This window comes from Kogia breviceps, chromosome 5, assembly GCF_026419965.1.
Source record: "Kogia breviceps isolate mKogBre1 chromosome 5, mKogBre1 haplotype 1, whole genome shotgun sequence".
Lineage (NCBI taxonomy): Eukaryota > Metazoa > Chordata > Mammalia > Artiodactyla > Physeteridae > Kogia > Kogia breviceps.
The window spans coordinates 131,088,845-131,114,424 of NC_081314.1; the positions used below are offsets into that span (position 1 = coordinate 131,088,845).

Consider the following 25,580-nt stretch of genomic DNA (forward strand, 5'->3'; position numbering starts at 1 on the left):
TTAGGAAATATTTGTGGATCTTTTGAAAAAGGTATTCCTCACCAGGTTGAGACTTCAGCTAGTATGGCATGCCACAGTAAAAATCTATTTCTCTTTTGAAGTGAGCTAACCTCATAAGAAAGGCTGTATTTTTGACTTCACATTTTTAAAGAAAATCTCTAAAGCTTTACTAAAGACAGATATTTACTGACACAAGTCAGAGAGATTGTCAGATAGAAAAAGGCACAGCTGTTTTTCCTGTTTTTTTTGTAGGGGTTTTTTTGTGGTACATGGGCCTCTTCACTGTTGTGGCCTCTCCCGTCGCGGAGCACAGGCTCCGGACGCACAGGCTCAGCGGCCATGGCTCACGGGCCCAGCCGCTCCGCGGCATGTGGGATCTTCCCGGACCGGGGCACGAACCCCTGTCCCCTGCATCGGCAGGCGGACTCTCAACCACTGCGCCACCAGGGAAGCCCCTGTTTTTCCTGTTTTTAAAAAAGAATAATTATAAGAACCATCTACTCTCTGAAATTTTGATGTGCTTGCTCTGCCACTTCTCTGGCACATCACATCTGCTGGATCTTCCATCAGCTGGGCAAACAACACCATACAGCTTAATATCTTAAAGGAAATTCCTATGTAGAACCCTCCCCTCCCCAGCTCCCAGCTCCCAGCTCCCGCTGATCTATCCACGTAGCCCCATAATAGACACTGTGATCATTACACTGCAAGGGAAGAGGAGGGACCTGAGTTACTGGGACAATAAAAGAATTTAACATATGAGGAGATGGAAGTTAAAACACAATGGATGTTCCTGGACATATTCACAATCACACTTGAGTTTCCGGAAAAAGCTAAGAGAAAGGATTTATGAACGATTGCTTCATATTCTGGGAACGGGTATAACATTCTCCACAGCAAACATTCCTTAAGTCAAGGTGGCTCCCCTCCAGCAGTATGTCTCTGCAACAAAAAGGACATCCCTGCACTCAGAAGAATCTGGAAAGTCATGGGCAAGTGGTACCCAATTAATCCAAGGTCTCCATCTGCTTTGATATAACCAAATGGGAGGACCTAAAAACACAGAATTCAATACACTCAGGTGTACACCCAACACCACCAAATAATTTATTTGAAATCAGAATTAAAAGAACATATGACAGTTGTGAAATGTATGTTTATTCTGTTACTTCTGATCAGTTGTACAATTAATCTAGGACAAATTACCAGATAAATTTTACATTATTTCCTCAGGACTGTGGTTTTTCGACAACTTCAAACTTGGGATCTAAGAAGAGGAAAAATAGGTTCAAGCTTAGCCATACTGCAATAAAGTGCATCTTCTAGAAAGTTTTAATATTTAACTCATCAATCTTCTGATTTTTTAAAGAAACATCTACGTGGAAATATAACAACTGCTTAAGATTTATTCAGGACTTACAGTGAGCCAGGCTCTCTATGTCATTTAACTACAACTATCATTATGAGGAAAACAGCGTAATTCTCCCCAAATGTCAGATGAGAAAGAGGGACCAATTAACTATCCAAAATCATACAGCTCATAAGTGATATTGTCAGGAGTTTGATTTTAGATCCCTGCCGCTTAACCTCTATGCTATGTGATCCCCTACTCCAATGGCATTTATCCCAGAGCTTCCCATGCACATGCCACTGTTCTAACAAATTCACATGTAATCGTCATTTAATCCTCTACACAAGTAAGTATAAATATTCTCCACTTAAAATGATCTCCCACAACAATGAATCTGTGATTAAGAAGACTTACCTTCAAATGTGAAGTTAGGGAACGTATTCATGTCTGCTTTACCATACATTTGCTTAAGCTTAAAAAGCTCCCTGTCTAGTTCTTGCTGATACTCTGGGCCAGCATCAACAGGTCCTCCAGATGTCCTGTTGTGTAAACGATCAAGTAAAAACAGATTTTAAGCATTAGTTTACAAAAACAAAATTAAGTTTCATAGATCTTCTCAATGTAGGGAAAAGCAGACTTTTCTGAAAGATAACAAGCATTCCCACTCGAATTTCAGCTCAAACTATTTTAACTATTACGAGGTTTCACATAACTGAAGCAACTTCAAACAAACCTCTAACATTCAAGGTCTGTCAGTATCAAGGATACTTATTAAAAGTCAGAACCTCTGAGGGTCTAAGCAGCAATAAGGTACAATGGCCAAGTCTGCGGGGTCTGGGGTGAATGACTGCTTCCGTTTCAGTGTCAGCTCTACAATTTAGTAACTGTGTGAACTAGAGCAAACGGTGTGAACTAAACTCTGCATCTACAACTCGAAGTCTTACCTGACGGTGGCACTGAGAGAAAGAGCGATTGTGTACATGCACCACTCAGCATAGTGCTTCCCTCACAGTGAGCACTCAGTTATCTACTATCACTATGATTTAAACCAACCACCACTGGACGGCATTCAAAAACGTTAAGTCTCTAGAATAGGGAGGGGCCCGACAAAGAAGCAAATTACTTCCTACCCCCAGAGGTTTTTTTAAGAGAAAAAAATAACATGTTTATAAACAATTATGCTGTAAGGGAGACACGGTTTAACAAAAAGCTACTTGAATTGAGGGATCACTTTTGCTAAGCTAAACAGGGAAATTTCATTTTAAAAAGGTGGCATTTGTGTGTGACAAACCATGCATCTGGGTCAGATTTTAATTTGAGACATTCTAAGACTGAAAAAGCAAGGAGGAGGAGGTGGTAAAGCACTGGCTGTATGTGGGGAACACCAAACAGCCTAGATGGAAAAGCCAGCGGGACCCAGATCACAGGAGGCCGAGAATGTTAAGCCTGGGAGTTTGTATTTTGTTTGCTAAGCAATAAAATGACAAAATTAGAGCTGTGCTTCGGAAAGATAAATATAGCATCGTGGACCAGCAGTGGGCCAATTAGATCTAATTATGTGCACAAATTCTGTTTGTCATAATGTTACTGCCCACTTATCAATGAATATAATAAATAAATTTATAAGTGAAAATTCTATCAAGGCTAATATTTTCACCCATGCCTGTGATAAAAGCATAGGATCTTATTTATGCTACAGAATTTCCACAAAAAATACTGAGCCAGCTCTAATTTAAGAACTTGTTAATGATGTTTCTTGTTGTGGACCCAATTTTCTTCTACATCAGTATGTGCAATAGAACCTTCTGTGATAATGGAAATGCTCTATATATGTGCTGTCTAATATGGTAACCACTAGCCATATCTGGTATTGAGCAATAGAAATGTGGCTAAGGCAACTGAGGAACTGAATTTTTGTTTACACTTCATTAGAATTTGAATAGTCACATGTAATTAATAGCTACAGAGATATACAGTTCAGTTCTAGATAGGGCCTTCACCCAGATATTTGATGGCTGTTGTCCAGCTCTGGGATCCACAAGCTTTTGGAAACATTCACTCTTCCAAGCCGCCTTCCAAAATGCACCAGCTAGAAAGGACCATTTCTTCCTATGAGTTCTCCAAACATTGAATGTGTCACTATCTTAGCATCTAACCTATTTAAACTTATATTGTATTTACTTGCTTAGAAACCTTCTACCCCATCAGACTTGACGAATATTGTGGAAACGCAAAGTGGCTTCTTTCTTTGTAGCCCACCACTGTTAATAGTCCAGTGCTTTGCACATGGTAGACAACCAAATAAAACAAAACTCTGAATTGATCTGTATCACTTTTCCAAAGATTTGGGCGTGGAACTTGTTGCTGACTAAGGTCATCATTCATCTCCAAAACTGTGTGGTTCTATTATTATGTTGCTCCTGGACTTGCTTTATGCCATACAGCAGGAGTTTTCTGATATCCCCAGAAATATATAAATATGGAAGTAGCATTAAAGAAAAAATGCTGTGTCTATACATTTCCCCCAAATCATGATGTCACAGAAAGAGCACTGAATTGAGAGTCAGAATATTTTGATTATGTTTTCCCCACAATTAGGTTTATGACCTTAGGCTAATCAATGTCTAAGGGGCTTAGTTTTCTCATATATGGTTCCTAAATGATTTCCAAGATCCCATGTACTTGTATGAATGGATTCTAGTTTATAATAAATGACATTATAGTAGAGATATATCTAAAATGGCACTAGATTTAATGGGATTCTCCCTTGGAACCCATATAAGGAAGATAAAATTTGGGACTTAAAAAAAAAAAATCAAGAGTCTCATCTTCTTCTTTGGAGCAGGTAATGAACCTTTATGAAAGAGATCAGCTCAGTGAAGGTCTTAGACACTTTCAAACGCCAAGTAATTTTTTATTACCATCTCAAAACTTACATACTTTGAATATTCACACTTACACCACGGTTGATTATCTACCCACTTACTGTCGCTTAGTTCTATATTCTCTAATCTTGTCCACGAAGAGTTTCTGTACAGGATCAAGTTCCTTATTAAATGCCACTGCCGTAAAACCAATGTTCCTCCTCAAAGAGACCGAGACTGCAGACTGAATGACAGAGGTCAACCTGAAGAGCCTCTGAAGAATCATGGTGATTCTGTTACTGGAAACAAGCACCAGAATGTGAAGATACTTTAAAATAGATATAACTGTAAAAAACCTGTTAGTATGTTATAGTGGGCATCTAATTCTACTAATTGCTACAAAACTTAAATCATACCAGAACTCAATAAACACTAAGAACAGTCACCTGACCATAGCTCCCTTCCCCTCTCTACCCGCCACTGCAAGTTTTTTGCTTCTTATCCAAAAGGCCCGGGACCTAGCAGCAGTTAGGAACCACTCAGGCCTGCTTTCTTCTCCATGAATTTATTAGTCTTGGCTGCCCACCCTCAGCAGAAAAAGAATAATACTGATCCCCAAATTAACGTACCAGGTTTCCCTGACTCCCTCAAAAGGCAAAAAGGGAGCTGTGCAGGGAGACTGGAGACAGTTGCCTGAGCCTCAGTTTCTACTTCCTGGGCCCACAGGGAAAGAAACTGCTCTGCTTGTTACAACTGCAGGATTCTTGACACGCAAGGACACTGTAAAAACCAAATCTAAGTCCAAAAGAACCAGTAAGGAAAACAGCAACTAGTCCAAGGGAGCCCATCAACAAGAGAGGAAAAATCAAGCAGTACAATCTAATCAGTGAAATACAATTTGTGAAGGAGAAGAAAGTCTGAACTTTTAAAATAAGGACTTAAAGACTTCTAAGTCCTTAGACTTCCTGAAGCGAAAATACATGGTTATCTAACTAAAAGAATTACAGTATATAAATTAGAGGATGATCTCAGTTGAGACCTCATTTAATGTCCTGAAAACATCAAATGCAAAAAAAAAAATATTGTATGCAAACAGAAATTCCAAAAGAAAAAAAATAAAGAGACCATAAATAATTAGAAAAAACTGCCCAAGATGAAGAAAGACTGATTAAACTGAAAGGGCTTAGCAAACCGTTCTGGAATGATGATAAAGATTCACACCTCAATACAGCCTGGTAAAATTTCTGAACCTTAAAGTGAAAACCCAACATGCTAACATGATTCCCATGCCCCCCCCCAATTACCTAATAACAACAATAACAATAAGCATCATCTCACTGACACTGGACTACTATTAAATTATAATACTACTGCTCAAAGTGTGGTCTGGGGACCAGCGGCAGTATTGTCTTACTGGTCTATAGTAATACCAAAATTGGCAATAAGCATTTAGAAACTTTTACAGCAAATTGACAGAGTAATTCATATCTGTTGAATTTAATAATACAAAAAAGAGTTCATATTGTGTGTGTCTTCACTGTTTTGTCTTTCATCTACTAATTTTTCCAGTAATTCATTTTTACTGTATTCTTCAAAAATATCCACAAGGGTTGAGGGGAAAATGGCCCTTTACTAATGAGAGTTGGAAAGCACTAAGCTAGACGACGGCGGAGTAGCACGGCAGTTCTCAAATACAGGTGGCGGTTTCCCCCGGGAGATATCTGGCAATGTCTGAAGACATTTTTGGTTGTCTTGATAGCGGCGAGTGTTACTGGCCTCTAGTGGATAAAAACCAGGATGCTACCAAACATCCTATAACAACAACAATAATAACAATAGCCTGCCCACAACAAAGAAATACCTGGTCGAAAATGTCAATAGTACTAAGGTTGAGAAGCCCTGAAATTGCACATAAAAACCACCAAAAAGAAATCCTACAGCCAACCAAATATCCTTCACCTGCCAGCATGAAAGAAAACTATTTGAAAAAATTAAAGATTTCATCATACATCACTCTTATACCTCATCAGAGGAAAAAAGGGGGAGGGGGGGAGACTCCAAGCAAACAACAAATGCCCTTAAGGTGCCACTTAATAGCACTCTCATTTTACACACACAGAAACCGAGGCTTAGCGGTAAGTACCTGATCCCAGGTTACACAGTAGAATTTGACAGGGCACAAACATATTTTTCAAACTGTGCAATTCAGTGTATATTTTTCCTTTTGGCAACGTAAAGACACACAACACTCTGCAATGTGGTCACCTAACACTTGTTCAGCCCTAGGTATTTTGCAAAGTACTTCTAGACATATTCTCTCCTTGTACCCTTATGCCAATACTGTGAAGAAACAGAGGAAGGTGTTCTTATCCCTCCTTTACAGATAAGAAAATGTTTAAGAAAAGTGATTATTCATAATCCCACAGTTAATTTGCTCTAAGTCTAACACTGCAAAGATCATGTTACTCCTACTGCAACATGGGTAAAATATTTTCATTTTTTCTATTTCTATCATCTAATTACGAATGATCCCCAAATCACACCTCTAATTTTGGTCTTTTTCCTGAACTCCAAACCTATACATTTGACAGCTCTCATCCTTTCCTAAGCCCTACCGGGCCCTCAAATTCAACCTACCTAAAAAATGAACACATAATCTCACTATCAAAACTTGCTCCTTTTCCTTTATTCCGTTTCAATTTTTTCCCCACTGATTAAAATATCTAGTGAGAAAGATACATGTTATTACACAAATAAGTATAAAATACCAACTATGATTAAGTTCTCTATTCGAGTACTATGAGGGGCCACGCCAGCCTATGAGAGGGATTTGACACACTCAGAAAGACTGGGGAAGGCAACAGCAATAAAAGAGTACAGCGTAACAGGCGGTCTCGTGCCGAGAGGGAGCACAGTTCTCCTGTTTACAGGGATGACTGACCAGTCTTTCGCTGCATATTCGGCGCATGTTCATTGCTGAAGTCAATCCACAACTCGCCTTAGCCGGCTCTATTTTTCCCTCCTGGAATCCGTGATGTAAAACAAAGCTGCTTAACCAAGTTTTAGCACCACCAATGTTTTTAGGTGGGTTGCAAACTTTTAAGATTACTATTACCCTTTCCCCTCTTACGTTCTACTTTTAAATGCTGTAATTCAGAACAATCGCCCGCGCGCTAGGGCTGAGCAGGCCTCGCTGCAGACCGGCCCCGGGAGCATGACCTTGGCGGCCCCAGCCGGGCGGCGGGTCCATGAAGCGCCGGCCCCCCTGCCTCCCACGCCACCCAGAACATCAGGCTGTCCCTGAAAGCGGTATTATCAGGGCTACCTACTGAGTCTACCGCAAACTTCAAGGCCTAAAAGCGCCGAGGTCAGCAATGACTCCGGGCCAGGCCGTGAAGGTGTCCGGGATACAGGCTGCTCTCTCTTCCAGAAGGGGAGAGGTGATAGGCATCCCACACCTCGTGAAGAAACACCCAAGTGAGTCCACTTACCCTCTCAGTCACCTTGCATTCGGCCCGGAGCTGCCAGAGCCGCCGCCGCCACCGCCGCCACCGCCGCCACCGTTTTACTTCCGGCCCTGGCTCCGCCCCCCCTCCGCCTACCCGCCATCGCAATGCATTATGGGCCGCCGTTTCAGTCGGTCGACACTCACCGGACAGGAAGCGTCTCGGAGACAGTCGGCGACCGGACGGCTCTAGGTGAGACAGAAGCCAAACAGGAGGAGGAAGTGGAGGGTAAGTGCTTCCGGGTCCCCTGGCGATGCCTCCGCCATCTTTTCTTCTCCCAAGTTGACCTGCTCTCTTTTTCCCTCTCGGAACCCTTGTTATGTACGCATGCGCACTTGGACTGGCCTTTCCCCTAGTTCAATCCCCACCGCCCCGAGTCAGCGTCCTCTTCCTTGGGGTGGTTGAGGTGTACGACTGTGCAGGCAAAGTGACAGAGTGTAAAACAAAGCGGATTTGGGCGTTGGGCTCCCTTGTGCCTCGTGAGCATCCGTTGCCTCGGGCGTTCGTTTCGCGCAACCTGCTGGGAGTTGTAGTCCCGGACCCGGGGGTGCCTGGGAGGCGGGAGGGGGGGTTGGAGTTTCTCTGCGCCGTTTTCGCGGGAAGGGCCCAGGGGCCTCTCACTTCGAGTCGCTGGAGCTGCGGGTCTTACCGGGAGAGACGCTGCACGTGGAGCCCGCGCCGCTGCGGTTTTCAGCCGGTTCTGGACTGCGGGAGGGGGCGACGGGGCCGAATCCGGAGCTGGTGAGTGCGGCCGCTGGGGAGGAGGGGAGCGCGGGTCCGCGCGGGCCGACTTCGTTCCGGGGCCTTCTCCCCCACAGCGGCCCCCCCGCAGCCGCCTCTGTGTTTTGTTTCCGCTGGTCCCCGGCGCTGTGACTCCCATTTCCGTTCGTGGAGACTTGAGGGAGCCGGGTGGGGAGGGGCGGGGAGGCTGTGCGGGGAGCGGAGGGGAGGGGCGGGGGGCGCGCGGCGCGGGGCTCTCCTAAGCCGCGCGTCCTCGGGGCCCCGGTCGTTCGTGTCACCCTTCGCCGCCCCCTTTCCTCACTGTCCCCTGCTCGACTGTCCGCCGTGGTCCGCATTCGCCGCGGTCGGGATCTGATCCTGACGCCCCGGGGATTTCAGAGGAACATGCAAAACCAGCCTCCTTGCCAAGTCAGCGATTCGCTTTCACTTCGTATCCAGTTGTCTTTCTAGAATTCTTACAGTTGCATCAAAGCTATCTATTAATGTATATGGTGTCCGTTGGGTTTCTTTTAAAAACGAGGAAGTGTGAGGCAAGGGGAGAGTGATGGGTTAATGTAGCTTGTCAGCTTTTTTAGTTTTTTGTGGACTGGAAGATACGCCCGCGCGTTTGTATTTAGGAACCCTAGTTTGATTAGGTTAACGGCAGAGAGGACAACGCCTAATGTTGCACTGCAAGATGACGAGTAGTGACTTAGAAATACACGCAGTAGGTCTGAGTCGTGAGAGGAGCAAAGTTTTAGAAAGGTCCACTTAAGCAAAGTGAAGAACTGGGCAGAGATAACGTTCTTAGGTACTTTGTTATCTTAAATATCAAAAGAAACTGGTCAACTCGTTCTGAACTACTTTAAGGGAATCATAATCTCTCTCTCTTAGGGTTTGACCCAAGCTTTCCAAGCTTATTTATTTTTAAACATATTCTGACACTAGGTGGACTTAAGCAGTTTTTACGTGGATTGCGTCTATAGGACCAATGCCATGAGGGGCGTGTAGTCTTGAAGTAAGAAAATTATGAGCTAAGTGTTTCGTTGAGGCAAGTCATGAGAACATGTGGAGGCTGAATACTAAATTAAAACTGTTGACTTTAGTCTTCCTCCAGCTTTTATTTATGAAACTTCAAGTTTACAGGAAAATTGAAAAAAATTATACAAGGAACACCTTCACTCCCAGGGTCACCAAGTGTTAACCTTTCTCCACACTTGCTTTCTTTCTCCGTGTGTATACACACAGATGTATGTTTGTTACTTTTTCTTAGCTATTGACTTTATCTTTAAAAAACAAAAATGTCTTTTAATTTACTCAGGATATTTAACAGTATTTTTTAGCTTGAGAAAATGTGCAGTTATCTGGCAGGTACTCCCAGATTGCACTTGTATTTATGTATCCTTTAGTTATTTATTGTCCTTTACTGGGAAAAATTGACTTAAACTCTGTAAACTAATAATGTGTTCCAGTGAAGAATAATCCTCAAATTTATCTGTGGCTCTAAAAGAGAATGATAAACATAACTGTATTTTAAAGAATAGTAGTTTTTCCTAGAATTGTTAGTTAAATACAAATTTAGTTTGTATTCATTTTGTGAAATGTTCTGAACCCAGGTTAGATTTAGTCTAGGAGAAACCAGGATGTCAAGGGGCACCTTTTCCTAGGGGGAAAGGCCCCAAGTAATGCTCTCTTCATTTTCTTAGGTATTGATATAGAATCCTGGGGAATTGTTTCCAGAAAAAGAGCTAAGACCCACTCAAGCAGTGATATCAAAGATTTGGACAGTTTCCCAAATCTCTCCATTGCTTCTTTATCTTAAATTTAGAGAATTGAGAAAGAGGAAGATCAATTCAGGGACTGTAAGTAGCATGATTTTCTCCAGAAGTATATTGGATTCATTTTTCTTTCTTTGTTTGGCACCTTCTAGAGACTGATCTATGACTTTTTTGGAAGATCACAGGGTAAATTTCTTAACAATCCTGTCTTAGTGCTTATACTAAGAGGTACCAAAGGTGTCCCTGCTGATAAGCCCTCAGGGCCATTTCTCAGCCTCTGGTTGTTACCAGAAAACTAGGTTCATCTCTTGGTGGGTGGCAAGACAAAAGACACAACCAAGCCAAAGATCGGAAGAAAGGACCTACTACTTGCAGCAAGGAGAATACCAGGATCTTCCCAAAGGGGTGTCCTGACAGCAAAATTGAAGACCTTTTAAGCTGAGGCTACTTGCATATTCATGAAGGGTCTTGGGTGGTGCATGCCTATTCATGAAGGGCCTTCAGCAGGAGAATTCAGCATAGAATTGGGGCAGAGGTTGACAGCATCCCTGCTTTAGTTGATTGAAGTCACAAGGGTCGGAAAAGGTCAATATTATCATCCCTTAGGTTACAGTTGATCTGGTGGTTGAGCGCTAGAGGGGGATTTAAATTCTGAAAAACAGCTTAAGAAAGTGCTTCAGGCCAACCTTTACCATGCAAACAGAACTGGGAGTCTTTATAACTGATTTATTATCTTTGCTATTGTTACTCCTTAAGAGCATTATTACTGAGACCTGTTCAAGGGTAAGCATTGTGGCCAGGCTCAGATCCCCAAATGGCTTAGGCCAAAAATGGCTTCTCATGTCAAGAAAGCCATGCCTGGTCCTTCTTCTCTGGGTACCGCCTACCCTATCTGCTTACAGTTACTTCTTCTTAGGCTTTCTGTTTTTCCAAAGTTCCTAGAAAATTCACTTGTTTTCTAATCTTTTTTTAAAAGTTGGTTATGGCGATGGGAGTGGATGTCCTTGTAGGCCCTGAAAATATAACATAAATGATCCTTTTAAGTGCTGTCCTGCTATAAACCTTATTCTGTTTCTTACTTTTTTCTGTACAGTTTTTATGATTTTTGCGTGTATGTGTGTGTACATTATCTCCTTGTTTCTAACGGCTACTATAGTTCCATAGTGTGTGCTTCTTTCACATTTTCTTGTATCCGCAGTACTCTCTTACCCTGGATACTTGTATTGGCTTCAGCTTTCAGCTATCTCCAGCAAAGCGGCCCTTAACATCCTATTATCAATCATTGTGAGAATGTCTCTGGAATGCTTATCTAAGGGCACGATTGCTGGGTCATAGGTATAAGCACTTTATTTGAGCAAGTGCTGCTAGATTTTTCTCCAAAATAGTCCTGTCTATACTCGATCAATAGTCCTGTCTATATTCTATGCCCCCATGTCCCTGCTAACTCTTTACAGTATTCAACATTCTAATCTTTGCCATATATGCACAGTATAAAGTGAATAATTTGAATGTGAGCATTTCTTCATGTCCGTAGCCATTTTGGTTTCTCTTTATGTGAGTTTCCTTTTTCTGTGCTTTACTGACTTTTCTCATTTGTCCTGACTTTTGGGGGGGTTGTTATCAACTTGCAGGAGTTCACTGTGTATTCCAGTGATTAGTCCCTTGTCATGTATGGATATTGGAAATATCTTTTTCTACTCTGTAGCCTGTCAGTTAAACATATCTCTTAATTTTTATGTAAGAAAATCTGTCAGTTTTTTTTCCTTATGGTTTATGTTTTTGGAATTTTATTTAAGAAATAAATCCTTTTCTATCATTAGACCACAAAAAAATTCTCACCATTTTCTTCTAATAGCTTCATAGTTTTACCTTTCACATTGCAGCCTTTTAGGCTTCTGGAGTCAGTTATACAGTATGTAATAGTTGTTATAACATTCACTTATCCAACACATGTTAATAGAGTGCCTACAAAGGGAGAGGCGCTGTTCAAAGTTCTTTGTGTACATCTGTGAACAAATATCCCTTCCCAGGTGAGCTTGTGTTGTCCTGCAAGGATAGTCCCTATTGGGTCACCACCTCCTGTTTTGCTCTAGTGGTCAGGATGAGCACATATTTTACACATAGTATCTGTTAAGAAATGGGCTTTATGGGGAAAGGGAAGACTTACTAGGCCAGGGTCAGCAAGAAAAGAAAACAGAAGCCCTTCATTCTTTCATCATCCCAACCAAAATCTGCTGGGGCCTAGGCATTCTGCTGGATGTGCATGATGTGTGCCTGTTTCAGTGGAGAGCCCCACCCTCTTATTATGCTTTCTTATTGTAGGGAAGCTGTGAGAGCAACCTTAATAATGTGGGGGAGGCCAGATCATTTTTGTACTAGGCAGTGTAGATTTGGATGCCAGCGATTTATAGACTAAGTTTTCAGAAAACCAGCTCCCCAGCATTTGGAGAAGTTTGGACCTGAGGAGAGTTGCACTCCTTTTTAAAGTGGGAAAGAAGACTGTGTTAGTTTCCCAGAGCTACTGTAACAAATTACTACAAACTTAGTGGCTTGAAAACAGTTTATTAGCATACATTTCTTGAAGTCAGAAGTCTGACATGGGTCTTTATGGGCTAAAATCAGATGTTGGCAGAGTTGCGCTTCTTCTGGAGGCTCTAGGGGAGAATCTGTTTCCTTTTTCCAGGTTTTAGAGGCTGCCTGCCGTTCCTTGGTTTGTGACTCCTTTCTTTCATCTTCAAAGCCAGTCATAGCCGGCCAGTCAAGTCCTTCTCACTTTGAATAACTCTGGATGTCTTCAGATTCCCTCTTGCACTCTTAAGGATCCTTGTGATTTCCTTGGACTCACCTAGATAAACCAGGATAATCTCTGTATTTTAAGGTCAGTTTATTAGTAAACTTAATTCCCCTTGGCCATGTGATTTAGCATAATCACAGGCTCTGGGTTGTTATTGTGCCTGCCACAAAGACCTTGGTCCCTTGAGAAGCTGGGACCTGGGGAAGCCCCTCCCACCTCCAGTAGCTAAGGGAAGTCCGTTGTCCAGGAAACCAACTTCAGTTCCTGGGGTCACTTTTGGACAGTTTTGGGTTTTGCACCCTGACAATTATCCAACAGAGAAAGAAAGACAATAAATGTAGTCCGTTATTAGTATGTTAGAGTATGAGTGCTATGGACAAGAAGAAAGATGCAAGGACCAGTAAGGAGGCCAGTGTGGGAGAGGGAGTCAGAGCAGTAGTAGAATGGGGATGGGGAGTAGATCATGTAGGACCTTGTTGGCCACTGTGAAGTCTGTAGATTTTTTTACTGTGACTGGTATCAAAGGAGCGCTATGATGTAACTTCACTTTTAAAAAGGATCACACTGGCAGTTGTACTGACTGAGAACAGACTGCAGGGGGGGAAGGGCACCAACACAGGGAAGCGTGTTAGGAGGAGGCTATTCCAGGTAAGAGATGGTGGTGGCTCTTGTTCTAGTGTATATGTGCAGTATAGAGCATGTACTTCAGTTGATAGACCTAAAGCATGACATTATGGAGTCACAGGCAGTTTAGCCTCACTAACCTCTGGATAGTTTTCTTATGAGGGCGGACTCAGAATAAGATTGTTCTGTGTAAAGCATTTGAATGTGGTGCCTGATACTCAGTAAATAATGGTTATTATTAATAGGAATGAATATTTGAATTCATTTTGTCACATCTTTAAAGTGGGAGCATGGACTCCTGTGTAAACATTAAAATACTAGATTTAGAGGACCATTCCTTGTAAGTCAAAGAGTCGAAGGCACTTAGAAGTACTTTTTTAGATGTAGTAGTAAACTTAGAAAACTCTATTCTGGACTGAGAGTATATATCGAGTCCAGAGACAAATTGTGAGGTCCTAACAGCCTGAAACTTACAACATTGACACCTTGGAAATGGCCATAAAGAAATACCAATATATGCAGCTATTTTATGCATTACTTAGCATTTTTAAAATTATAATATTTTAGTATCAGGAGTACAAATGGTACAAAATGGCACATAATGTATCAAAAATCAATGGAAGTTTAATGTAGCAGGTAATAATTTTACACGAGAGAATTAAAAACTGAAGTAATGGTTTGTTTAAAATATATAAAACCACATCTAAAGAACAATCATAAAAAATTCTAGTGTCGGGACTTCCCTGGTGGCGTAGTGGTTGAGAATCTGCCTGCCAGTGCAGGGGACACAGGTTCGATCCTCGATCCTTGGTCCAGGAAGATCCCACATGCTGCGGAGCAACTAAGCCTGTGTGCCACAACTACTGAGCCTGTGCTCTAGAGCCTGCAAGCCACAACGACTGAGCCCGTGCGCCACAACTACTGAAGCCTGCACATCTAGAGCCCGTGCTCCACAACAAGAGAAGCCACCGCAGTGAGAAGCCCGCACACCACAACGAAGAGTGGCCCCCGCTCCCTGCAACTAGAGAAAGCCGGCGCTCAGCAACAAAGACCCAACGCAGACAAAAAAAAAAAAAAAAAAATTCTAGTGTGTAATCAGGGCAATAATGCACATATCTATAATGATTTTGTTACTTTATTTTGCTGTTTGAGAATACTGTACTGGCATTTATAAGAAATGGAATTTGTAACACAAAGCTGGGATTAACTTTTAATTTATATTATTCTGTCAGTATAATGGTTTGCAATAAACTGCTAGTAAGGTACAGCTTTTAGCTGAACGATTGACTGTAAATTGTTCATCTCCATGTTGTTTTTTGTTTGGCCACACCATGCAGCATGAGGGATCTTAGCTCCCTGACCAGGGATGGAACCCGTGCCCTCCGCAGTGGAAGCGCAGAGTCCAAACCACTGGGCCGCCAGGGAATTTCCATGTTGATTTTTAAGCTGCAGGTTTGAATCTGTTATTAAGACTGAATTGCTGTAATATAGTTGACATGCCTTCCCTTAATTTTGAAGTAACCTGAATTAATTTATTGACTGAGATTGGGCTGAAAACGTCCCAGTAAATCCAAGGGAATGATAGTGATGTCATGTCAGGCTAATAAACACCATTTAAACAAAAACTAGTTTATAAATATTACTTGTGGATTTTCTTTTATATGTGAAGATTACTTCCTCCTCTTCTGCTTATCCTCCGCTTTTATTTGAATTGGGTCTTTACTTCTTGTATACCGTGTCTGCTTATGCAGATAATTTCAGAATGTCTTACATTTTAACTTTTGTAGGGTCAGCTTTTGAAATACTTTAATCATGACGAAAAGAGAAGCAGAGGAGCTGATAGAAATTGAGATTGATGGAACAGAGAAACCAGAGTGCACAGAAGAAAGGTTGGTATTTTTTGAATTTACCACTTTTTATATTATCAACATGCCTAATAAAAATTAAGAATCAGGGGGCTTCCCTGGTGGTGCAGTGGTTGAGAGTCCGCCTGCCGATGCAGGGGACATGGGTTCGTGCCCTGGTCCAGGAAGATTCCACACGCCGTGGAGCGGCTGGGGCCCGTGAGCCATGGCCGCTGGGCCTGCGCGTCCAGAGCCTGTGCTCCGCAACGGGAGAGGCCACAACAGTGAGAGGTCCGCGTACCACCAAAAAAAAAAAAAAAAAAAAAATTAAGAATCAAGCCAAGTTCTTTTGGGGGCCTTTTTTTTTTTTTTCAACTGACCTCAGCATTTTGGGGGATAATGTATTGCCTTTTTCCTCAGACCTACTGGGTTTGTTGGTTTTGTAGCTGGGAGGAAAAGATAGTTTTAAACTAAAGATAGTAATAAGCATAGTTGATAATGATCAAGCAATTGATTGTGATGGTTTTTCCCCCTCAGGCACTATTTGATTCTTTTTCCTTTTGTCAGTGCTGATTACTTTTATTTCAGTAAGAGTTTAATCCACAGCCTGAACTAATTCAACAAATAACAGCTGTCTGGAGTACATGAATAAATGAGACTGTAACTTGCCCTTGTAGAGACTACCTGGTATTTGAGGAAACATACATCTGTATGAGCCATCACAGTACTAAGCATACAGAGAAGTGAAAGGTGTTAGTTTTTGGAATAGTGATAGAATATTACTTACTCCATTAACGAAGGAGGGCAGTGGTAATGAGTTCAGAATCCAAGGACAGAATATGGGTAAAAATAGGGATTTGGGAGTCAAGAAGGTTGAGGAGGGTAATGGCTGATAGTCCTACTTTACTCTGTAAAGCAGGAGATAATATGCCGAAAGTAAAAGGACCTAAAGGGTAGTAGAAAACTTACATAGAGTAACGAAGGTTTGGAACAACTGTGATGGGAATGGAGAAGTTCACTAAAGTTGAGTAGGATGCTGAGTGTTGAGAGTGCAGCTGAGGTTAAAGACCTTAAATTTTTTTAAATTGTACTTTATTGTGGTAAGAATATTTAACACAAGATCTACCCTTGATATAAGTGTACAATACAGTATTGTCAACTGTAGGCACAATGTTGTGCAATGGATCTCTACAACTTATTCGTCTTGCATAATTGAGATTTCATGCCACTTAACTAGCAACTCCCCCATTCTTTCTGCCCTGAGGCCACGGTTACTTATGCCACCTCTTCTGCTCAGAGGAGACGTTTGGCTCTAGCTCAAAAGACAACCCCCAGTTTAGTGTCCTCCGTCCTGTCCTCTCCCACATGCCCTGGCACAGAAACATTTTCCTGATAGAAAAGGTCTAAAATACCTTGACATGACTGCCTGGGAAACCATAAATTTTTAATGGGGCTTTTCAACATGTTTGATTATGCTGTTTTCTTCAACAGAAGAAACAATAGGCTGCATGCTTTTCTTAATTTTCATACATATGCACATATGAATGTTTAGGTTGTGTGTGTATACGTACATACATACATTTACTTATTTATTTATGTAGCACATTAACCCAGAACTTTGCAGCTTAAAGCACACAACTGTTATTATCACACAGAGTTCCTCAGAGTCCAGAACCTGGGGACAGTTTAGCTGGATGGCTCTGGCTCAAGGTACTTTGTGAGCCTGCAGTGAAGCTGTTCGTCTGGGCTACAGTCATCTGAAGAGCTGACTGAGGCTGGAGTATCTGTTTCTGAGATCACTCATAAGACTGGTGACAGGACCATTCGCTTCCTCACCACATGGGCTTCTTTCCGTGTAGAGCTGCTCGTGACATGGTGGCTGGCTTTCCCTAAAGCAGATGGTCTGAGAGAGAGCCTTTGCCACAGTGTCTTTTTTTTTTTTTTTTTTGCTGTATGCGGGCCTCTCACTGCTGTGGCCTCTCCCGTTGCGGAGCACAGGTTCTGGACGCACAGGCTCAGCAGCCATGGCTCACAGGCCCAGCCACTCTGCAGCATGTGACATCCTCCCGGACCAGGGCACAAACCCGTGTTCCCTGCATCAGCAGGCGGACTCTTGACCACTGCGCCACCAGGGAAGCCCCACAGTGTCTTATTTTTAAATAACCGAATCTAAGAAGCAGTACATATATCACTCTTAGTCCTTAGTCCTTTGGTCACACAGTCCAACCTTGGTACAATTTGGAAGGGAACTATAAAAAGGTGTGAATATTAGGAGGTAAGAATCATTTGGGCTGTCTTGGAGATTGACATGCATGTATTTATTTTTATATATACATACATACAAATGGTCCACAAAGTCTGAAGTTTTTACTGTTTGACCCCTTAGAGAAAACCTTTGCTGATGTCTCATGTAAGACTGTGGTTGATAGTTACTGTTGACCTGGGGAGTAGCTATGTAAAGGGAGCAGTTATAGCTACTAGCTGTCTAGTTGTAGCAGATTGCTATGCAGAAATTTAGGTCCAGTGATGTGAGATCATCCACACTTTATCAAGGGAAATTGGTAATCAGATTGTTTACATGGATCTCCCAAGGTTTAAATGGTGGCAACAGAATATTAAAAAATGTTTTAAATGTTGAGCTCATGTAAAATAGGTCTTTAAAAATCTGTGTTAAAGTAACATTTGACTCTTTTAAAGATTATTGTTACGAAAAAAAGAAAAATATAGCCCACTCTGCTATAGCTGAAGAATTAGTAAAAATACTCACTTAGCCAAAAGACCCAATTATTTTACCTTAACAAATAGTAATAATAAGAATATGTTTACTATTATTTTAAAATAATCTTGTTTTTTTCAGTCATGACTGTTCTCTTTTATGAATTTTAAAAGTTTTAGGAATTTAGGCTGAATACATTCAGTGAATATCGTGTATATTGCATTATACTTGGAATTTATGTGAAAATGGAACTTGACAAATTTTTAAATACATACTGTTTTTGACAACTGCAAATGATATTTAAACCATATATAAATTAAACATGTCGTGAAACTTGATTGAATTCTAGGTTTATCAATTCAGCAAATACTAATTGGTGCCTATTTTCTGTTTGGCCTCAAATAAGGATTCACAAAAGATACATAGAATTACTTACCAGAGATTTTACCCTCAAGGAACTTTGTAGAATTCAAAGTAAGAAATAATAATGTAAAAGAGCCCTTAGAGAGTTTTAAAGGAATATTATAATTTTTAAGGTGGATCTAGACTGATTATAACTAATAGTTTTCAGATTAGATTAAATGGAAAATATTTTGGTAACATTTTCATGTCTTATAATTTACATTATTGAATTTATCTTAGGAAGAGAAATTGACTAGTAGAGATGGCATACAAGTTTTGAAAAGGCTTTTTATGTTCCTTTCTGAGCCTAAAATTCTTCAAAATAACTTGGAAATATAAATGCAAATGTTTCCCCTTAAATATTGTATGTGCAATATTTGTATGTGTATACACACATGCATACATATGTATGTATATAATGAGGTGTATTTGCAAAGGTGCCTTAAATTTCAAGCTAGCATGTCTCTGTGCGATGTGATTCAGTATTAAGCTTGGCAACACTAGCTGGTGATGAGCCTACCACTGTGAAAGGTGTCTGTGCAGAAAGGAGTTTCAAAGGCCAGAAATGTGTTTTGGTGTTGAATTTTGTTTTCACCATATCATTGTATTAATATCCAGGGTAAGAATGTAATTGTTAACCATTATATTCTTTAACACTGGATCCTTTAACATTATATTCTTTAGCATTGTTGAACAAACCTACACTCCAGCTGAATGTGTAAGCCAGGCCATAGACATCAATGAGCCAATAGGCAATTTAAAGAAACTACTAGAACCAAGACTGCAGTGTTCTTTGGATGCTCATGAAATTTGCCTGCAAGATATCCAGGTATTATTTTTTTCTTTTTTGAAATTTGTATTTCAGCATTTATGTCTGCGTTAGAAATGTTTTGTTGTTGTTGGCCTTTTCTCTCTAGCTATAGCCTTTTTCTCCATTTGACCTATATTATTATAAAATGTAAGCATTTAGAAGTAAAAAGAATTCTTTCAGAAAAATTTCCTCCACTTAAAATTATTTTTAAAAGACAGTAATAAATCAAGCATTCTTTTTTTAACTTTGACAAATATAAAATGAGAAGTTTAAATACATTTTAATCAGAGCTTAAAACATAGAGTAGTGAGAAACACATTGACCTTGGAAGCTGAAGAAGTGTGTCCTCACACCCTGTTTCTAACTAACTTTTAACTTCTTTGTGCATCAGTTTCCTCATCTTTTAGAGATAATTTGACCAAATGATTTTTCATTCCCTTCCATCTTTATTTGCTCCAGCAGTAAATTTTGGATAAGGATTTAATTACCAATATATATGTATATTTCTTGGAAATTACTGTAGTAGGATTTTACCTGTGGTAGTATTATAATAACACATTGTGTTTGCAACATATTTTTAGTCGTGTTTTATGGTATTCTTTCAAGAAAAGGAGTATTTTTACAATATGTATCAAAGGTAGTTGCCTAGATAGGATTGCTCAAATAGTTTCTCCAGACCTTCCTTGAACATATGAATAAGTACTAGAAGTTTATTCTGTTTTTTAAGACTCTTTTATACTAATGTATATTATGTCATCTTTTGGATTGTTTGGTTTGTTTTCTTCTTTACTCCTCCCCCTCCCTGCTTTATAATATAGCTATTCCATATATTATAGAATTTTTGCCTTAGATTTTTAAAAATTCAAATCATCATATGTCTATTTTTAGATCAGATTTTGATGTAGAATAAGTTGAAATTTTAATGAAATTTGTGAATTTTAGTTGCCCTTTTAACCATACTTTTTTTTCAGCAAGTGTAATAAACGTTGGGGGAGGAGGGAAGTTGTTGTTCTAAAGGGAATATAGGTGGCTCTAATATTATTATAATTTTAGGATTTAAGGTTTCACTTCTCTCAACAGTGAGAGGGTAAATGAACATAATCTTTTTGGAAGGTAACTTGGCATTTAGTGTCTGTTAATGTTGAATATGAAATATCTAGCAGTTTCTCCTCAAGGAATTGTTCTTCAAGAAATGCTCACCTCGGTGAGCAAAGGTGTATATTGCATGATTGGGCAGAAACTGAAAATATCTCAAATGATCCAAAAATAGAGAATTAGATAAATTCTATAGATTGGAATTCAAGGCAGCCATTAAAAAATGGTGAACTAGAGCTATATGGGCAGTTTAGATTGAATGAAAAAACATTTGCAAAACATTTCTGAGTTATCTCATTTATTCTTCACATCATTGTTTGAAGTCAGGATATTCTTAATCATATTCTGCAGATATAGCAACTGAGATTTAAAGAAAGTAAATAGTTTGCCCAATGCATAGCTACAAAGGGATGCATTGGAATGTGAACCCAAGCCTGGGTGACTCTAAAACTCTTCACTTGTTTGAGGCTGACTTTTTAATAAAGTTTTTATTGAATAATTCATTGTCACGGGACTTGACCTGTTTTTTTCTCATATGTAAAATTAAGGGGAATCTGGACTCAATAACTTGTTTTTTAGCTCTGATATTTGTTGCTGCTCTTATAATACCTGACCTAACCAAAACTAAAGTAACACCTGCAAAGTACCCAACCTATCATAGGATCTCAATATATATTGGTAGAATAAATGGAAATATGCATAATTTGTAGTATCATAGAATTCAGAGCTGGCCTCGCTCTAGGACATTTTGCATTTCTTCCTGTCCCCCTCCCCCTTCTCCTCCTCAAAAAGGATCTGAGGATAGTAACTTCTGTTCTCCATGTCAATTAATGCAAATATACAGTTGGAGTCAGAATGCTTGCTGCTTGTGGTAATGCTTTTGTATTTTCAGATGAGTGCTGACTTCAGAGCTGATGAACGACAGTTGAGTTGCACTTCTCTAAGGAGTATGACCTGAGATCAAATATCATGCTTGAGTTTTGACCTTGTGCCAGCTCTTAACTGACCTAGCTAGAGTGTCCAGTACCTGAGAGCCTTCTTCAGAGATACACAGGCTTTAGCTTCTAGTAGATAATATACCAATGTCTACTGGAGAGGGGAGAAATCTTGCTATGTGGAGAATTTTTAACGAAATGTCAGGCAGAGACTATTGTATTAAGGAGTGAAGCTGCCACGTTTGACCTGTCCAAATGTAGGGTTACAAAGTTTGTCTTGTGTCTGTTTAAGTTAGATGCATAGTCACTTAAGATTTTAGGCTTTATGTGTATGATGTTTTTAATATTAGAAAATATGTTTGTACCATGACTACAGTATTGGCTGAATTCTTGGGAATTAGAGTGGGAGGAGCTTTGTACCTCCAGCTGTATGATATGCAGACACACAGAGATACAGATTATTCAGAATAATTACAACAGAAGCCTGTTTTTAAATGAGTGACAAAATGTCTAGAAGTCAGAATTACTTTTTGCCATTTGTGTGAAATGTATTCAAAAGCACTGATACTGAAAGGATACAGAATTATGATTAAAGATATTCATAGCTAGGTCAAGTAGTAAGGTTATAAGTCCTTTAAATTCATTAACTTTATGATCAGAAATTTAGAGTTAACCCTGATCTTAAATGTGTATCATTGGTTACAAGGGAGATGTGGCAAGAATTATGTAAATAAATTTATATAAATTGTCCCCACTGATAAAACACCCTTGCTTATTCATGGCAGATAAATAGCATTATCTTCTACTTTAAATACTTTTACAGAAAAAAATAGTTGCCTTTTGGCATTATTTAAAATTCTAAACTAGACTCCAGAGCTAGAGAAATCCACCACTTACAATAAATCCTGTCGTTTGTGTTGTCCTTAATTGCTACCACAGTGGATAAGTTATTTTCAGTTTTGGCAAATAATTAAATGATAGGACAACTTGAATAATTAAACGTGTCCTTATAACTTAATTAGTATGCCTCAGTAATTAAGTCCTGTTTGGCACATCCATTTATATTAAACAAGATGACTGAGCTAAAATAATCTTAATCATTTCATCCATGTTTAGCTGGATCCAGAACGAAGTTTATTTGACCAAGGAGTAAAGACAGACGGAACTGTACAGCTTAGTGTACAGGTAATTTCTTACCAAGGTAAGTTCCTTTTAATGTTGTTATTTAAAAGTTTAGCTCATGTTTTTCTAATATGGGAACTCAATTTTATAAGTTTTAGATGGTTGTCTAGATTAGTTAATGTGATGTTATAGCCAAATATTCATGCTTTTGATTTAATTGTTTTATCTGTCAGGATGAAGCAGATAGTATAACACATTCTACCTACTTTAATCAAGAAAGGGTATATTACAGGGTAGTAAATAACAGGATCACAGGGAGGGCTGAAAGAAGAGGTTCTAGTTGGCTTTCTAAGAATGCCTCAGCCACGCTGTAGAACTGGACTGCCAAGGAAGCTGCTGTTCTGCCGGGATCTGGAAAATGCCAAATCTGAAAGCCACAACTATAGCTGTCGACTTGGAACCATGCTGCCTTTTCAGTGATTCACATTAGCCAAAAAATGGATGCCGTGTGCTTGCTCGTCCCCTCTTAACTCATCTCCAGGTAGAACGCTCATGGCAGTGATTCTAGAACCTAAATCACATCTACAACCCTAGCTGCAAGGACATGTATAGTCTCTACAGTTAAGCACAGAGAGAGAAATTTGCAAAGGAGGTGATGTGACCCAGTCAGCCATATCCATCACAGTATTTTACTAATCTGTGTAAATACACAAGTTAGAAAACTAGGAAACCATTTTTGGTGGGTTGAATTTTAGTTTTTTTAAATGTGGCTTTTTGGGATTTCTAACCAGAGTTTTAGACTAATTTTCATCTCTGAACATATTGTATTGCTTACAATTATGTTTCACAAACCAAAGTTTTCTTCACATTATGAAAATGGTAATTACCTACTTACGATCCTTAATTTCCCCAGGATTTACAATTGTTGGGAGTAGGAAAGAAAATCAGTCTTTGTTTTTTATCTTTAAAAGTTTAGTGACCTCTCAGTACAGGTGTGTTTAAGAAGAGCTGACTTGATGCAATTTGAATGGAGGATTAGGGGATAATTTTTAGGAAAAATCTTATTCAAAAATTATAATTTTTTTCCTCATGTATATTTGAAAGAAATGACTTCTATTTATACCACCTGAGTGATAGCTGTATATTTTCTTGTAATAATGATTTTCCTGATTGAACTTCAGAATATTGAAATTGAGTTTTGTTTTTTCTTTCAAATACACTTTGATTAAATTTTTGATATAGATTGTAACTGAATCAGTGAGCAAACAGTAGCTGTTAAGTAGTATGATAGTTTTTTAGAGCTGTTATTTTAACATAAATATCTGAGATTATTTCATAAAGGGCTAGTTTATTCTGTTTTGAATATCTTAAGTATTTGGGTTTTTCTTCATTCAGTTGAAAATGAAAATCAGAATTTAATGATGTGAATTTAATGTAAAAAACTTAGTGTCTGTTCATTTTTAGTACATGTACTTTGTCTTCTAAAAAGAAAGGAGTCAGTAAATAATTTTAATTTTTTCAGCTTCTGAGGATAAGTAGCTACTCATTTATACTCTCCATAGTGTAGTTTTAATTTTCTATTCCATAGTGGTACTTTTTTTCCTCATGTTTGTAGGTGGGGTGTGTGTGTTCTTGCGTGCATGCATGTGTGTATATATGCACGGTGGTGGTGGTATTCTTCAATTATTTTAGACTTACAGAAGAGTTGCAAGTGTAGTAGAAGAATTCATGGATATCCTTCACCCAGATTCCCCAAATGTTAACTTTTATTATGTTTGCTTTACTCTCTCTCTCCCTCATCCCCACGTTATTTTTTTGACCTGGTTAAGAATGAGATGTAGACATTATTCCTTTCTATCTCTAAATACATTAGTGTATTTTCCAAAAACAAGAAATTCTTTTGCATGACCACAGTTCAGTTATCAAATGAAGAAATTAATATTGGCACAATAGTGTTATCTAATCTATCAAAGTTCTGTTGAATTGTTGTTGTTTTTTATCATTTAATAGAAATCTGTTTAAGTTCTCTAGAAATAATGCTAAAAATATTTACAATGGAGCCTTGCTCTACCATTTGAGAACATATAAACTAAAGTAAATTTTAATTTGTTAGAGACTTTTTGTTTTCACTTAGATGTACTTTTTTTCTTTTTAATCACTGGTAAGGAATTGAACCAAAGCTAAACATCCTGGAAATTGTTAAACCTGCGGAAACAGTTGAAGTAGTTATTGATCCAGATGCCCACCATGCTGAAGCAGAAGCACATCTTGTTGAAGAAGCTCAAGTGATAACTCTCGATGGCACAAAACACATTACAACCATTTCAGATGAAACCTCAGAACAAGTGACGAGATGGGCTGCTGCTCTGGAAGGTTATAGGAAAGAGCAAGAACGTCTTGGGATACCCTATGGTAATAAAATATGTAGTAATTATGTTAGGTAGAATAATAAGAATTAAGCTTGACATGGAAGACAGTAGGGTGGGTAAATTATCTATCTTAAATGTAGAATTTTTAGGAAATATATTGATTTTCTTTGTTTTTGGTTTTTTTGGATTGTAACATACGATGGTGCTGGGCATACAAAGATACAGAGAAAAAAAGCTGCCCTTAGGGCATTCACAGTGTAGTTGAAGAGAGAGAAGATAAATGAAAAAAGATAATTGCTATAAAGGTAACATGTTTTTAAGCTGTCAATAACTGGTATAAAGAAACATACTGTTAGAATCTCAAAAGGTGGTCTGGGGGAAAATTGGGAAAGAGTTTATTATAGACAAGGAAACTGCTAGACATTGCCGACAGGAAATGTTTGTGCAAAGCTGAGCAGTGGGAGTATGTGTGAGTAGTGAGAAGATGCACTGGGTAAGGAGATGCTCTGTAGCATTGCAGAACTGTTTTTGATTGATGGAAGTGACCGTTGAAAATGAATGTGGTAGTGGTATGTGGCATAAGTTGGAGCAGGTAGTTTGGATGTGACTAGGTGATAATATTTAGGTTAGCCTAGACCAGGTGATTTCT

The 25,580-nt window shown here is 39.4% G+C and overlaps 3 protein-coding genes across 16 annotated transcripts in view; 2 read left to right on the forward strand and 1 right to left on the reverse strand.

Annotated features, from left to right (window-relative positions):
- Positions 1–25,580, forward strand: part of JAM2 (junctional adhesion molecule 2) — a 283,683-nt gene that overhangs the window by 74,892 nt on the left and 183,211 nt on the right. The window lies entirely within an intron of this gene.
- On the reverse strand, positions 1,137–8,482 carry ATP5PF (ATP synthase peripheral stalk subunit F6). 2 transcript variants are annotated; one of them, XM_059065324.2, is made up of 4 exons: positions 7,868–8,482; positions 4,338–4,514; positions 1,766–1,890; positions 1,137–1,267 (listed from the first exon to the last, which is right to left on the reverse strand). In XM_059065324.2, exons 2-4 carry the CDS (start codon positions 4,499–4,501, stop codon positions 1,230–1,232), a joined length of 327 nt encoding a protein of 108 aa, XP_058921307.1. In that variant the 5' UTR covers positions 4,502–4,514; positions 7,868–8,482; the 3' UTR covers positions 1,137–1,229. The 2 variants fall into 2 exon arrangements, with proteins under 2 accessions (XP_058921307.1, XP_058921308.1); XM_059065325.2 differs by having other exon boundaries at positions 7,707–7,900.
- Positions 7,833–25,580, forward strand: part of GABPA (GA binding protein transcription factor subunit alpha) — a 37,683-nt gene continuing 19,935 nt past the window's right edge. The window contains exons 1-7 of one of the 12 annotated variants that reach the window (XM_067034960.1): positions 8,653–8,870; positions 10,148–10,303; positions 12,960–13,097; positions 15,425–15,526; positions 19,284–19,428; positions 22,557–22,641; positions 24,729–24,974. In XM_067034960.1, coding sequence (XP_066891061.1) covers positions 15,450–15,526; positions 19,284–19,428; positions 22,557–22,641; positions 24,729–24,974 — 553 coding nt within the window. In that variant the 5' untranslated portion in view covers positions 8,653–8,870; positions 10,148–10,303; positions 12,960–13,097; positions 15,425–15,449. Of the gene's footprint in view, positions 7,950–7,984; positions 8,463–8,646; positions 8,871–8,913; positions 9,253–10,147; positions 10,304–10,371; positions 10,406–12,902; positions 13,662–15,424; positions 15,527–19,283; positions 19,429–22,556; positions 22,642–24,728; positions 24,975–25,580 lie in introns of those variants that run through there. The other 11 variants (XM_067034969.1, XM_067034961.1, XM_067034968.1 and 8 more) reach the window with 11 other exon arrangements.